Here is a 14890-nt window from a genome sequence, read left to right as displayed (position 1 = left end):
GGTCCTCAGTCCTCGATCATGGCCTCCTCCGCTCCTGTCCCAGATCCCTGTCCTCTGACCCCACCCATGTCTTCATCTCCTGCCATTTCCTGTCCCGGCTCCCCGCCTCTCTTCCGCCTTGGGGTTTTTCAGAGAGAAAAATAGGAAAAGAAGGAGAGAAGGAAAAAGGGAAGGGAGAAGGAGGGTCCACATTAAGTGTGGAAAAAGAAAAAAGCAAGTTTGGAGGTCGGCAGCCCCTGGTCTTAGCCACACTCGGTACTAAGTCCTTGTGCGATCTTACACAGAGCTCCGCAGTCTCTGGGCCTCAGTTTCCTTACCTGTAAAGCGAGGAGAGGTTGGACCTGCCCCTCTCCAGCCTCCCTGGTACTCTAGGGTTTGATTATTCTGCAAAAGTGTGTCGGGGGTGGTGAGGACTCAGGCAGCAGCGCAGTGGGGTAGAGGAAGGTTCTGGGGAGAAAGCGTGTCGTGGGCGCTGTAGAGCCAGCGCCTTCTCTGAGTGGTCTCCACCTCTTTCTGCAGCACCCTCTGCCCCCTGCCCACCTGCCCAATTTCCTCCTCCAACCCAGAGCCTGCCCCTCTTGGAGGGGGGGAGGGATGCAGCCTCCTGCCCCTGGGTGGAAGTTCATCTGCGGTCCCTCTTGCTGGGGAGGGAAGAGTGGGGGGCATGGAGGGCTGAGAGCCCCAGGGCGCTCTCAGAAGAAGCAGCATAAATAAAAGCAAAGGTGTGAATAAAAGCCCCTGGAGGCGGAGAGAGCCAGGCGAGATGAGACCATCTGGGCAGGAGCAAGCCCAGGGCCCATGGTGGGCTGCCCAGGGATGGGTTTCAAGTTCTCTTTCTCCCTGTTTTCCTTTTTCTCTCTCCAAATAAAAGTAGTCTTGTTATCCTCAGAGCCATTTCCTCCTTCTCACTCCCCGACTGAGACCCCTTTAACCTTGACGGGTGGAGATGGAGATCAAGGAGTCATCCAGGAAGATGGAAGGGTCAGACCTAGGGTGGGCATGGGGGGGTCAGCACCTAGGGTGGGCATGAGGGGGTCAGACCTAGGGTGGGCATGGGGGGCGTCAGCACCTAGGGTGGGCATGGGGAGGTCAGCACCTAGGGTGGGCATGGGGGGGTCAGCACCAAGGGTGGGCATGGGGAGGCAGCACCTAGGGTAGAGACTGGGAGTTTCTATTGCTGCCTGTGGGCTAAGACTCTGTCCCCCAGGCAGAAATCTGTACTGTAGAGAGCCCCTGGAAGGAATGTCTCGTGGAGCAGGGCATTCTCTGCATTTGTCACTACTGTGGACCCTTTCCTTAGTTTGAGAGGGGGAGAGTACAGGGCTAATTGGGGAGAGGTGACATTGGGGAGAGCGTCCCTGGCACCCACATGCCTTCCCTCTGGGATCAGAGCCCAGACCACTGGAGGCCAGCTTGGCGAATTGCTGAGACAGAGTATGAAAATGGCAGCTTGAGGGGCGCCTGGGTGGCTTAGTCGGTTAAGCGTCCGACTTTCGCTTAGGTCATGATCTTGCGGTTCGTGGGTTCGAGCCCCGCGTCGGGCTCTGTACTGACTGCCAGCTCAGAGCCTGGAGCCTGTTTCAGTCTGTGACTCCCTCTCTTTCTGACCCTCCCCTGCTCACGCTGTCTCTCTCTCTCTTTCCTAGAAATAAATAAAACATTAAAAAAAAATTAAAAAAAGAAAAAAGAAAATGGCAGCTTGAGAGCCCCCACCCCCATTCTGGTCCCAGATCTGCGACAAGCTGTCGGGCAAGGCACTTCCCACATGTGGGCCCCATTTTCCTTTCCCCGTGAAATTGCAGGCAGGATGGCATGATCTGGGTGATCCCTTTCAACCCTGACAGTGGCAACTCCAGGATGAACCTCGGGGTTGGGAGGGCTTGATCCTCTCTCTGTTCTCCAGCTCCTCCCTAATTCCCACTCCAGCCTGAAGCCTCCTTCCCTGGGACTGACAGCTAGGACAGCCGGGGCTATTTATGGTATGGCCTGAGTGTGCTCCCCTGCCCCTCCCACACTAGGCCTCTGCCTGGCTTGGGGGGGGGGGGGCCTCCCATCAGCCAGCTGCATTGTCCTGACTGAGTCCTGCTTCTTTGGCTCCCTCTCTCCCAGAAACTGGCTATGCCTGGAAGAAGGAGCTCCCCTCCCCACTGGGGACACCGTCTGGCGGGCCTGCCTTTGGCCCCTGCCTGCCGGGTCTGGGGGTCCCGATCGGGCCCAGCCTGGGAGCCGACCCGGCCGTCGTCGCCTCTATTGTGCCGTGACATGGCCCTGCAGAATGCCCTGTACACCGGAGACCTGGCGAGGTTGCAGGAGCTGTTTCCCCCGCACAGCACAGCCGACTTGCTGCTGGAGCGCCGGGCCGCCGAGCCTCGCTGGAGCAGTCACCAGAGGGGTGAGGGGCTGCCGGGAGTGGAGGGAGGGCTGAGGACCAGGGTGGGGGGTCGGGGCCCGGGCTGACCCCATCAGGCCCAGAGATACCAAGTGCATGAGGAAGAGGAGAAGCCCCTGGCTACTTCTTCCTTTCCCAGAGGCTTGCCTAAGGCTTGGCCCAGGAGTGAAGTCATGCGGAGCCCAGAATAGCTTCTGCTGAACTGCGTGCTGGGGTCAAGCTCAGCTCAGGGACACAGAGACCCTCTCTCTCCATCTGTCCGGGCTTCCCTCCTCCTCTCCCTCTCCCTCTCTGCCTCTGACCCCCATGCCCATGCTCAGTCCTCATGAGCTGGTCCCCAGAAGAGTGCAGGGGGCAGGGAGAACCCCCCAGTGACAGGCATGCCCTCTGTGCCAGGCTGGTGGAGAACCCCAACAGAGGGTCTGCAGAGCGTCTGGAGTCTGGCTCGGGACCCATCGTCACCCGAACGGCCTCAGGACCTGCCCTGGCCTTCTGGCAGGCACTGCTGGCCGGGGACGTGGGCTCTGTCTCCCACATCCTCGCAGACTCCAGCGCTGGCCTGACTCCGGATTCCATCTTTGATACCGGCGACCCAGAGCAATGGAGGGATTTCCGCTTCAACATCCGGGCTCTGAGTACGGGCCAGGGGCGCTGGGGTCGGCGAGGGGGGGGGGGGTCTGAGTGGGAGCGGGGAGGCTAAGGACAGAGCTCTGGGCTCTCACTTCCGAGCCTCTGCCCCACTCCTCCGCGGCTCTTCCCCTCCCTCCGGGGTCTGAGGCCCATGTCCCTCTCTCCCTAGGACTCTGGTCTCTGACGTACGAAGAGGAACTGACCACGCCACTGCACGTGGCAGCTAGCCGGGGCCACACAGAAGTGCTGCGGCTGCTGCTGAGGCGGCGGGCCAGGCCTGACCACGCCCCGGGGGGCCGCACCGCCCTGCACGAGGCCTGTGCTGCGGGCCACGCTGCCTGTGCCCACGTGCTGCTCGTGGCAGGAGCCGACCCCAACATCCCCGACCAGGATGGAAAACTCCCCTTGCACCTCTGCCAGGGGGCTGGCACCCTTGAGTGAGTGACTCCTCGCCCCGACCCCCGTTCCACTCCCAGCGGAGGCAAGGACCGCGGGGAGAATAAGGGAGCGCATGGGGGGGGGGTGCCGGACTCAGGGCTCAGGTGGAGAGTCAGGGTGTTGACCCTGCCATTGACCCTGGAACTTGGCAATGGCCTGGCCCTGGGACAGCCTCTGCTTCCCCAGGGGCATGGGAGGGCTGCGGCGGGGACCCCGCTGCAGAGCCTATGTTGGGGAGGTTGTCCAGATCCATCACGGGCAGGTGCTGTACTATGAAGTTTTGATTTTTCTGAGATTATCCGATGTCCCAGGCACTGTGCTAAGCCCAGCAGTAACTGAGGCACGGTCCTGGCCTCAGAGAGCTGACCGTCCAGGCGGGATCCAGGCAGTCTGTAAAGGATAGCAGCCCCCAGTCGGGGGCATGCATTGATCCCTGTGGGCAGGTCTGGTGTTTCCCTACTGGCAGGTGCCCTCAGATAAACGGGCCTAGGGACCAAGCTCAACTAACAAAACTCAAAAGAAACTGATGGACATACCCATGTGACAATGTATTCTTTAGTGTAGGGAAAATTCCTTTGCTGTGACCCAAATAATGATGCCCTGTGTGTAGGAAGCAATGGGGAATGAGTCCTCATTCAGTTTTTTGATGGGCATCGAATCTTGGCAAACGGAGCCGTGGCAAATCCATGAACTGACTTGTATATGCAGTAGAGGCCTTCTCTCTACTGACTGCATACCTGACACATTTCATATCTTGCTCCTGAATGGGGCCGGATTTTTATCTCTTTTCCCTCCTGTTGACCTTATCCTTCAGCAGACCCCACTGACTAATTATGGTTGAAGATATATTCTATACCAGTGTGTTCCAATAGAAATATAACATGAGCCACATATGTGATTTTAAAGTTTCTAGTAGGTTTATCAGAAAGATGGAAAATGGGGCACCTGGGTGGCTCAGTGGGTAAAGAGCCTGACTCGATTTCGACTCAGATCATGATCTCGCAGTTCGTGAGGTCGAGCCCCGTGTCAGGCTCTGCACTGACAGTGCGGAGCCTGCTTGAGATTCTTTCTGCCTCTCTCTCTCTCAAAATAAGTAAGTAAACTTAAAAAAAAAAAAAAAAAAGATGAGAAATAATGGGATGCCTGACTGGGTCAGTCAGTAGAGTGTATGACCCTTGATCTCAGAGTTGTGAGTTTGAGCCCCACCTTGGGTGTAGAGATTACTTAAAAATAAAATCTTAAAGACAAAAGAAATAGATGAAATTAAATTTTTAAATTGAGGTAAAATACATAAAACATAAAACTTACCATTCTATTCTCTTTAAAATTTTTTAATGTTTATTTGTGTGTGAGCGAGAGAGAGACAGAATGTGAATAGGAGAGGGGCAGAGAGAGAGGGAGACACAGAATCTGAAGCAGGCCCCAGGCTCTGAGCTGTCAGCACAGAGCTCGATGCAGGGCTCAAACCCATGAACTGTGAGATCATGACCTGAGCCAAAGCTGGAGGTTTAACCAACTGAGCCACCCAGGCGCCCCATCCTAATCATTTCTAAGTGCACAATGCAGTGCCACTCAGTACATTTACACTGTTGTGCAACCATAACCACTGACCTCATGGACATTTTTTGTCTTGTAAAACTGAAATCCTGTCCCCACCGAACAATAACTTCCCAGTCCTCTCTCCCTCCAGCCCGTGACAGCTGCCATTCTTCCAGCCTCTAGGATTTGACCACTCTTCAGTAAATTAGATGAGTGGAATCACACAGGATTTGTCCCTGGATGGATGGCTTATTTCACTCAGCTTGGTGCCCTCAGGGCTCATCCGTGTTATAGCAAGTGTCACCATTTCCTTCCTTTTCACAGCTGCATAAGATTCCATTGTATGTAGATACTACATTTTAAATTTTTATTTATTTGTTTGTTTGTTTATTTTTTATGAGAGAGAAACGCAGAGAGAGAGGGAGAGAGAGAGAGAACCCCAAGAGAGAGAACTCCCACACTCAGCGTGGAGCCCAACATGGGGGTCAATCCAATGACTGTGAGATCATGACCTGAGTCGAAATCAAGAGTCTGATGATGTTTACCCCACTGAGCCACCCAGGCTGCCCGTAGCCCGTAGATAGCTACATTTTATCCATTCATTTACCGCTGACTGAAGGATGAGATTGTTTTCACATTTTGGCTGTTGCGAATAATGCTGCTGTGAGTGTGGGCATACAAATATCTGTGAAACTGGCAAAATTAATCTTAATAATATATTTTATTCAACACGTGTCTCCAAAATATTGTCACTTGAACATGTAATCGATATTTAAAAAAAAACAACAACTAATGAGATATTTTTACATTCTCTTTTTTGTACCAAGTCTTCCAACTGGGTGTGTGGTTTACACTCAACAGCACGTCTCGGTTAGGAGGCGTCTAACATGGGCCCTCAATAGCTGTGTGTGGCTGGGTAACACAGCTCTATACAGTCCCACAGTTTTTACTTCTGGGCGTGTTCTAGTCCAGCCTCTCGGAGATCACAGCCAGTGATCATCATTCTCTCCTCTCCCGAGTAAACAGACGTATTTTTCTAAATTATCATGGAGAAGTTTAAACACATAGAAATGTGGGCGGGATAACAGAATGAGCCCCCAAGATGCATCACCACCCACTCTCCCTGCCCAGTGCGACTGTCATGACCTTCCCCGGCCTTGTCTCTTACGCTGCTCACCAGTTCATGAGGTCTGGATACTCGCAGTTGTCCTCATTCTACAGATGAGGAAACTAGAGCTCCAAGAGGTGAAGTCCCCCTAGGCTTCAGTTTCACCGCACCCATTCTTACAGGCACATTCTCGCATTCTGCACAGCCTCCCGTGAGGGCCTCCTGGGAGCAAACCTGGCTGGCCGAGTTTAGTTTCCTTGTTTCTCCCGCGCCCCCAACTCCATCTGCACCCACCGCCAGGTCCCACTCCCCACTTCCTCCGCCAGCCCCAGCACGCCCGGCCCTGACTACCCCGCTGTCCCCTGGCCCGCTGCCAGCTCCTCCCCTTCCTGGCTGTGAGAGTGGGCCAAGTCCTCACAGCCGCAGGGCCTCCGTGTCCTCCTCTGAAGGGGGGGCGGGGAACAAGGCAGTTCGTGTAAAGCCCTCAGGAGGGGCACCTGTTCTCACTGCATGGTGGCCACACGTGGCCGTCAGTCCTCCTGCAGAGAGTGTGGGCTTGAAGAGCAGGCACTGTGGACCGTGCAGAGCGCTGCTCGGGTGTCTAGGGACCGTGACCGACAGGATGGAAGGTGGGGAGCAGGCAGAGCCAGGAGCCACCCAAGACTCCCCCCAGCCTTGCTTTGCTCGGACTGGGAGGGCGTAGGGCCCCATTTCCCCCCCCACCGCCGTCTCGCCCTCACAGGTGTGCGGAACTGCTCCTGAGGTTTGGGGCGAAAGTGGATGGTCGGTCTGAGGAGGAGGAGGAGACCCCTTTGCACGTGGCCGCCCGGCTGGGCCACGTGGAACTGGCGGCACTACTCCTGAGACGGGGGGCCTGCCCGAACGCCCGGAACGCCGAAGGCCGGACCCCGCTGCTGGCCGTCTGTGACATCCGCTGCACATCCCCCACCGATGCCGAGGCCACCACCGCCCGCTGCCGCCGGCTGTGCCACCTGCTGCTCTCAGCCGGAGCCGAGGCCGATGCTGCTGACCAGGACACGCGCCGGCCCCTGCACCTGGCCTGTCGCCGCGGCCACTCGGCCGTCGTGGAGCTGCTCCTGTCCTGCGGCGCCAGTGCCAACGCCATGGACTACGGGGGACACACGCCCCTGCACTGCGCTCTGCAGGGCCCAGCTGCGGCCTTGGCTCAGAGCCCAGAGCACACAGTGCAGGCTCTACTCAACCACGGTGCCGTCCGCGTCTGGCCTGGGGCCCTCCCCAAGGTATGGACCTGGGGCCCCAGGGGAGGGGCGTGATGGGGAGGAGATGGGGAGACTCGGACCTGTGCTCCCGCTCGCTCTAGATGCAGCCTGAGACGTCTGAGCACAGTTCATCATCTTTCATTCATCAAGCAAGCAGAGCCCAGTAGGGGGCAAAGGCAAGGACGCAGACCACCAGGAGGGGTGTGTGTGTGTGTGTGCACGCATGCATGTACGCATGTGTTCACACATGCGTATACACGTGCGTGTGCATAAGTGTGTATGCATGCATGTGTGCATGCACACATGTGTGATGAAGGTGGACTGAGGGCAGGGGGCCAGATTGTCACGCATCTGAAAAGACAGGAGCCAAGACTGACATGGGCGTCAGGGAGTCCTTTCTTCATCAGGGGAGGGAGCCAGTGAAAGAATTCTGCAGGGAGCTCTGTCTGGCAGTGGGATCCGTTCAGTGAGGCACTCTGTGCACAGGAGAGGCTCCCCCCGGGGCAGAGCGATGAGCCTGGGTCATGAGGGTCAAAGTCTCCTGCCCTTTGGCAGGCAGACATGGTCCCTGTTTTTGAGAGCTTAGCAGTACATGCATCACCCGGACCAGCCGCTGCTATCCCGGCACCAGAGAGAAAGGCTTTCGCTGTCAAATTCCTGTCTGTATCTTATTTTATTAACATAAATATTCCCAAGGTGGGTTCAACTTGAAGATCTGTGCTACTGACGTCCCGGCAGGGGGCCCTGTCCCCTGCTGTGTCGTGTCTGCAGGGGGCCATGTAATGTCACAGAGGGTGCTGGGCAGGGACCCCTCCCTGACCCCCCGCTCTCTGAAGAGCCGGGGTCAGAATGGATACAGGGCAGCAGGCTGTGAGCAGGTCCCCCTGTCCCATCTCTGGGCTTGAACTCTCCAGCCCTGCCTGGTCCTGGACATTCCTCTGCTATTCCAGCCTTTCTCCTTCACTCACAAACCTAGAAGCATCTGTCTAGATTCCTAAGCAAGACCAAATAATTAAACAGCCCGAGAGTTCGGCAGATTGGTCTCCCCTTTGGGAAAATACAAGAAAATCAACAATTAACACTAATTAATCTCCTATTAACACCAGATAATTAGGAGACGAGCAATTCCCTGTAATCTGACGGTGGCTCTGATAGCTAATGATTTTCCCTTCGGGGAGGGGTTGGAAGGAGGAGGCAGAGCAGTGAACAGATTTCCTGGGACCCCACTGCCCTCATCTCTAGCCCTGCCCTGCCCTGCCTTAGGGACCCAAGGGGGCGGGCACAACCAAGTGCCCCATTCCTCCCCATTCTGGGTGCCTCGTCCCAGACGATTAAAAAGTTCCGGCAGGAGTCTGCCTCCGTCTCCTATGATCTTCAGTGGCCCCACGCTTGCCTGAGGTCCCTGCTTCCCTGGGAGGAGTCATCTGTGGTCACGGCCAGCCCCAGCCAGCTCTCCAGGAGCCACTGAGTGCTCAGGAAGCTTGGCATTGATGCTTGTTCCTGTGACCGTAGGCAAGTCACTGGAACTCTCTGAGCGCATGTTCCTTGCCTGTAATACAGTGTCTACACAATAGTAATAAAAAGCTGTAGGTATAAGAGCCTCGTGGGTAACAGGAGCAAGTACAGCCCAAACCACCACCAGACACTTTCTAAAGGGTGTTGCCTGCTGCATGGATTCCTCCAGCAATTCTCCCAACAAACTCCGAAGTAGGTGGCGACTAAGAGGGCTGGCTCTGGAGCCTGGCGCGCTACCTGTGTGACCCTCACAAGTTGCTTAATCTCTCTGGGCCTCAGTTTCCTCATCTGTAAAACAAGGACAGAAGAGTGTGCCTGCTTCCTAGGCTCAGTACGAGACCTGAGTTCATCCGTATGAAGCCCTTTAGACAGTCGGGGCACCAGGTGGATCAGCTGGCTAAGTGCCTGACGCTTGATTTCAGCTCAGGTCATAATCTCACGGTTCGTGAGTTCGAGCCCCAATAAGTTGGGCTTTAAGTTGGTAGCGTGGAGCCTGCTTGGGATTCTCTCGATCCCTCTTTGTCTCTCTGCTCCTCCCCTGCTCGCTCTCTCTCAAAATAAATAAACTTAAAAAAAAATAATGCCCGTTAGACAGGGCCTAACCTAGAGGTAGTGCTCAACACCTGTTAGCTCATACTGTTCTAAGTTAAATAATGTGTGAGAAAGTTCTGGGGAAGCTGCTGGGCATTATCCCAATATAGGGAGAGGGATGCAGGTGGAACAGCCACAGGAGGCTTCCTGGAAGGGATGGGACTTGGAGTGGGAAGGGCTTGGAGGTGGAGGAGGAAGGCACAGGCATTCCGGGCAGCGCACAGAGGCAGAAATCAGCGTGGGCTGGGAGGCCCAGCCTGAACAGCAGACGGGAGTAGCAGGTAAGAGCAGAAGGGTCAGATGTGACCAGCCCGTTCTTTCCGAGAGCTAAGGAGGAGTAAGTCACAGACCTGCTCTGAGCTGATGGGATGGGGCACCTCCAGTGAGCACTGCCAAGATGCAGGGCAGGAAGCAGAGGGCTCGCGGTGTGTGCGATGCTTTCTTGGGGGCCCCGCTACCCAGCGGCACCCAGCACAGGTAGTGCTCCCAGCCTGCCAGGCAGAAGGGTCTCCTTGGAGGGGGGTGTTTAAAGCCCCCAATGTTACATGCAGGTGTGTATGGGGGAGAGGGGTATTATGCACAGGAATGCCACCAGAGAGAGAGCACTTAGCTGGTCTCAGATTCTTCAAAGGGTCTGTGGCCACTGCCTATAGCTTGAGATACAGCAAAAAGAGATGGAGTGGATGAAATACAAATGTGCTTCCGGGTAGTCCATGCACACTCCGGGGAGTGATGGTGTGTGTGTGTGTGTGTGTGTGTGTGTGTGTGTGTGTGTGTGTGTTCAGGCCAAGTGCGGCTGTCTTTCTTTCTGTGTGCACAGTCTTTGGCATGGATTGCTCTCCCACAACCTTCACCCTTCCCTGCAGCAGGTCACCTCCTGGAGAGGCTTTTCTTGACCACCCCCCCCAACCACGCTCAGTCGCCACGCCTACTTATTTTTCATTGTGGTGGCTTATGTGTAAGCGGTTATTTATGTGGTTATTGTTTATTCCCACCGAAATTCAAGTTCCCAGCTGACAAGGACCTGTCCATCGTCCTGATTGCTGGGGCCCCAGTGCTCAGCCCATAGTGGCCCTCGGTAAATACCTACTAAACGAGGAAATGAAAGAATGAATCTGGATCCAACTGGATTCCACTATCACTCCTTGATCAAGCCTCTCCTGGCCTCTTCCCTTCTCTCTCAATTCCCTAATGACTTTAACTTGATCACAACTGCAAAGATCCTATTTCTAAATAGGGGACTTCTAATAGAGGATTAGGACTTCAATATATTTGGGGGTGGGGTGGGGAGACACAACTCAACCTACAGCAGCCCTTCTTTCGCTGTCTGGTCACCCTGTGTGGCCTGGCTGGGGAGCCGGCAGTGCATGGTGACCCCAGGAGCACTGATGTGTCTCTGCCTCCTCCAGGTGCTGGAGCGCTGGTGCACGTCTCCAAGGACCATCGAGGTCCTGATGAACACCTACAGTGTCGTGCAGCTTTCCGAGGAGGCCATGGCCCTGGTGCCTCCCGAAACTCTGGAGGTCAGATCCCAGGACCTTGAACATACACAGTCACTCAGCCCGGCCCCCAGAGACTCCCACCTCCTACGGGGAAGCTCTGTCGGCTCCCCCACTCTGCCCCTTAGGATCCACCCACAGACCTTCTCATGTCCCAGAAGAAGGAAACTCACAGAGCTAACACCCAAATGCTACATCTTATAGGCTCCCGTAGACACCTGTTGGCCACCAGCCTCCCCGCTTTAGGAGGAATGTGTGCCATTTGTCCAAGGCTGCCTCGCTGAGCCCCTCATTCTGTCCCCAGAAGCACCACCGTTTCTATTCGTCCCTTTTCGCCTTGGTGAAACAGCCCAGATCACTGCAGCATCTGAGCCGCTGTGCGCTCCGTGCTCACCTGGCAGCCTGCCTGCCCCACGCCCTCCCCCGCCTCCCCCTGCCACCCCGCCTGCTCCGCTACCTGCAGCTGGATTTCGAGGACGTGCTTTACTAGGTGAGTCCCGGGTTCCGTGGGGAGTCCCAGCCACTTAGAAGGGTGGGTAGGAGGCAAGAGAGGAGTTGGGGGCAGGACCTCGGCCAGAACCAGCCAGCCCCCTGGACCGTGTGACCTCTCTGAATCCACACCTCTCCTTCCAGGTGTCTGCTGCCTTTTGAGAGACCTGAAAGCAGATGCCCCAGGCCCCAGGGGGCTCTGGTCTGCTTCTCACAGCACCCCGAGCCTGGGGCCGAGTTGAGCTGATTCAGGCCGAGGTGGCCGTTTCAGCAGGAGATGTGCGTGCTGTCATTCCCACCAGGGAGAGAGGCAGACAGACCATGCAGCCAGGGGTCGTCTGATGGAGAGAGAGCCTGGACTCATGGCAGGTGATAGACTCGTCTTGGTGATCTCCTGAGGCACCCCTCCAGCCCATCCAAACCCTGTAGGAGCATTAAAAGTCTGCAGGCCTGTGCTGTTGGGTGCTGTCTCCAGCAGGCCTTCCTCTGAGCTGGTCACTCAGGGGACTCAGGACGCGCAGGCTTGTGGGGCGCCCCTGGATCTGCCCCATGGTGCCAGCTGTGTCATCGTCCCCCTTCCGAATCTGCCAGCTGCTGAGCGATCCCAGGCAGACTCGCCCCTCGGGCTCAGGAGGTGGTACAAGGGCCACCAAGTGAGACAGTGTCAGCGGGTGGGTGGGCAAACAACCTTGGGTAGGGAAGAGCTGCTGCAGAAATGAGGTAGTGCAGAGGGTGGGGAGAGTGGTAAAGGCTAAGGATGGGAAGCGGAGAGCAGGAAGGCCAGTGAGGTGGGTGCAGGTGTGCCATCAAAGGGGGTAACCGTGGTTCAGGTGAGAGCGAAAGGTTCAGGTTTGGAAAAAAGCCTGTCCTGTACGTCAAGGAGCACGGGACGCACACCCGGCGCCCGTCCCTCTTCATCTGCTCCTTTCTTCGCGTTAGCTTTGTGGCAGCAGGAGCTGAGCCGAGTGTTACCTGCCCCGGGTTCTAGTCTCAGCTCTGCCATGAAGGTGTGGATCTTAAGTCTCCTCCCCTCTCTGGGCTCAAGTTGCGGCATCTGTACAACAAGAGAGGAGAGACCCCCTTGGGGTCCTCTGCAGGACCAAGATTTTAAGAAATCACAGGTAGTCCCCAAGCGCAGGTAGGAAGATAGAGTTGCCCAGTGATGCAGAGCAGCCAATCAAATACACCGTGACCCGTGACGTCAAGGGTCGCCGGACAGGTTTTCCAGGGCCCCAGAGTGCGCAGGCGCCGGCGATCACGATTTTTCCCGCCAACCGCGGGAACGAGGCTGCGGGGAGGAGCCTGGCAGACGCAGGCGGTGGGGGCAGGGCGGGAGAGCGCGAGGCCGGAGCGGGCGTCGAGGGAGAAGCCGAGAGCGAAGCCTCCGAGGGTCGGCGCCGAGGTGAGTGGGCCCGGGTTCCCACCGGGAAGGCAGTTTGGGCTTCCAGAAGCGGGATGCGACGGGAGGACGGGACCGCCTGACTGGAGGGGCCGCGGCCGGGCCGCCTGAGGCCGGGCCCCACCGCCGCGGCGGAAGTCGCACGCGTGACGCGGGAGGCCGGGGTCGGGAAGCGATTCCGGCGAGGCTTGGACGTGTGCGAGGTCTGCTCACCGGGTGCGGCCTCTCCCGGAGACGCGGGGGGACGGGGCAGAGGGGTGCTGGGGCGGCTGCCCCGGTGCCCGTTCGTATGTCGAACAACGGTTCAGGGCCCTCATGGTCCAGGTGCCGCGCGCACGGAGGCCTGGCTCTTTGTCTCGGTTGGCAGGAACTTTCTAGTGAGGAGCAGGGACAGTGTCAGGGTGCTTGGAGGCTGTTGGAGACTGGGTGACATTTAACGTGAGGCCTGCATGACGAGGAGGAGCCAGCCATGGGAAAGGAGTGGAGAAGAGCTGGGAGATTGGGGGTCGGGGGGTGACATGAACCGATTTAGGTTTGAAAAGCTCCCTCTGGCTGCTGAATGGCTCTGGGGAGAGGCGGGGGAGGATCAAAGAGCATCAGGAGGCCACTGCTGAGGTCCAGAGTGTCCCCAGAGCTGGGGAAGCTGTTAGGCGACACTTGGGACCCTTCTGGGAAGACTCCAAGGAGACATGCTGATGGACTGGATTGGAGGGAGGGGGTGAAGGAAAGCAGAACCCAGGATGCCTGTCAGTGTTGGGGCTGAACAACTGGGTGGAGGGTGGTGCTCATCGTGTCTAAGGTGGGGAGGGTGAGAAGGGGGCAAGGGGTGGAGGAAGCAGGTGGTCCCTCTGGGAGATACAAGTGGGAGCGGCCCACTACACCTCTCAGAGAGGCTCTGTTACAAGGCCCTTTGGATCTTCATGTCTGGGGTTCAGGGACAGGGTCAGGTCTGGGGCTATAAAGAGGATTGCTGGCCTGTGAAAGGTGTTCAGTGCCCTGTGAGAGTCCCGACTCCCAAGGGCATGATGGCCTTCCTGAGAGCGCTGTTTATGCATTTTTGATGGAAACTTCATTTAATCCCATCCGCGTCATTCACTTCGCGCTTCCGGAGCCCCAGGTTTCAGGCTCTAGTGGTACAGCTGTGGAGGAGACCGCTCCCTGCCCTCAGTAGGCTTTTCCATCTAGTCTGGAAAGCAAGTGTGTGAATAGCTAGTTCAAATACAAGGGGCAGTGAAGCCAATACAAAGACAGGTGGGAGCAAGAGCTGAGGGCTCGAGGAAGGTGAGCAGCAGGGCCAGGGACGTGAGAGGACTTGACGGGGAAGTGGTAAGAAGGGACAAGGATTTCTGGCCACATCTGAGGGTCTCGGATCCTCTGCAGGATGCCTTTTTAAGGAGGGCAGGGGTGAGGGATGGAAGATGATGCGGAGTGGGCAACGTGAGGGGCTGCTGCCCGACCTCACGCGTTCTCCCACCAGCAGGCAGTGCTAGGAAGGTCCTTGCTGGGGCCAGACGTCCACGGACACTCTTGCAAGCCGGGGAGCTTCCTCCCCAGCCTCCTGGCTGCGGGTCCCGCGGGCTCAGAACCTCTCCCCGGTAATTGCTTTCCGTAATGTGTTTGCTCCAAACCAATTTCACGCCTCCGTGAGGACTCCGCCCTGCACTGGAGGCGCGGACCTCCCCACCACGAAGCTACCCACGTGTAACTTGTGCGCACACAACAAACGGCACACATTTTATACAACACCCAGGGTTTAAGTAGCTGGACACAAAACAATATACATGAACCTACACGCGTGCGTACTGGACTTTAAGATTCTTGGGTACCATCTCCCTCCCCCGCCCAACCAGTGCCCTCGCAGTGAAATTCCTGGCAGCAGCAGCAGCAGCAGCAGCGCCCGGCGCCCTCGCCCCCTAGGAAGGCTCACCTGGTTGGGTTCCTTTGCCCTCGCTCGGCTCCCAGACCAACGCCAGGGGGCGCTGCAGCACCCCGCACTTCTCTCGCGGTGACGCAGTTGCGCGCTGCTGCCACCAGAGGGCACCCGCGGGCAGG

The 14890-nt window shown here is 57.1% G+C and overlaps 1 protein-coding gene across 1 annotated transcript; it reads left to right on the top strand.

Annotated features, from left to right (window-relative positions):
- The first annotated feature begins 1692 nt into the window (after nucleotides 1–1692).
- ASB10 (ankyrin repeat and SOCS box containing 10) lies at nucleotides 1693–11858 on the top strand. The gene is made up of 7 exons (XM_039230779.1): nucleotides 1693–1979; nucleotides 2110–2392; nucleotides 3189–3456; nucleotides 6847–7366; nucleotides 10861–10974; nucleotides 11255–11440; nucleotides 11584–11858. Exons 1-6 carry the CDS (start codon nucleotides 1977–1979, stop codon nucleotides 11438–11440), a joined length of 1374 nt encoding a protein of 457 aa, XP_039086710.1. The 5' UTR covers nucleotides 1693–1976; the 3' UTR covers nucleotides 11584–11858.
- Nucleotides 11859–14890: the final 3032 nt, after the last annotated feature.

Source organism: Hyaena hyaena, unplaced genomic scaffold, assembly GCF_003009895.1.
Source record: "Hyaena hyaena isolate Hyena2069 unplaced genomic scaffold, ASM300989v1 scaffold_50, whole genome shotgun sequence".
NCBI lineage: Eukaryota > Metazoa > Chordata > Mammalia > Carnivora > Hyaenidae > Hyaena > Hyaena hyaena.
The sequence above is the reverse complement of the archived record's forward strand: the minus strand, read 5'-3'. Positions and strand labels throughout refer to the sequence as shown.

Excerpts from the sequence above, each read along its gene's own strand:
- ASB10 (XM_039230779.1), top strand. Across the intron at positions 2,393-3,188 it reads CTGGAGCAGTCACCAGAGGG|GACTCTGGTCTCTGACGTAC; the intron begins GTGAGGGGCTGC and ends CTCTCTCCCTAG. Across the intron at positions 3,457-6,846 it reads CAGGGGGCTGGCACCCTTGA|GTGTGCGGAACTGCTCCTGA; the intron begins GTGAGTGACTCC and ends TCGCCCTCACAG.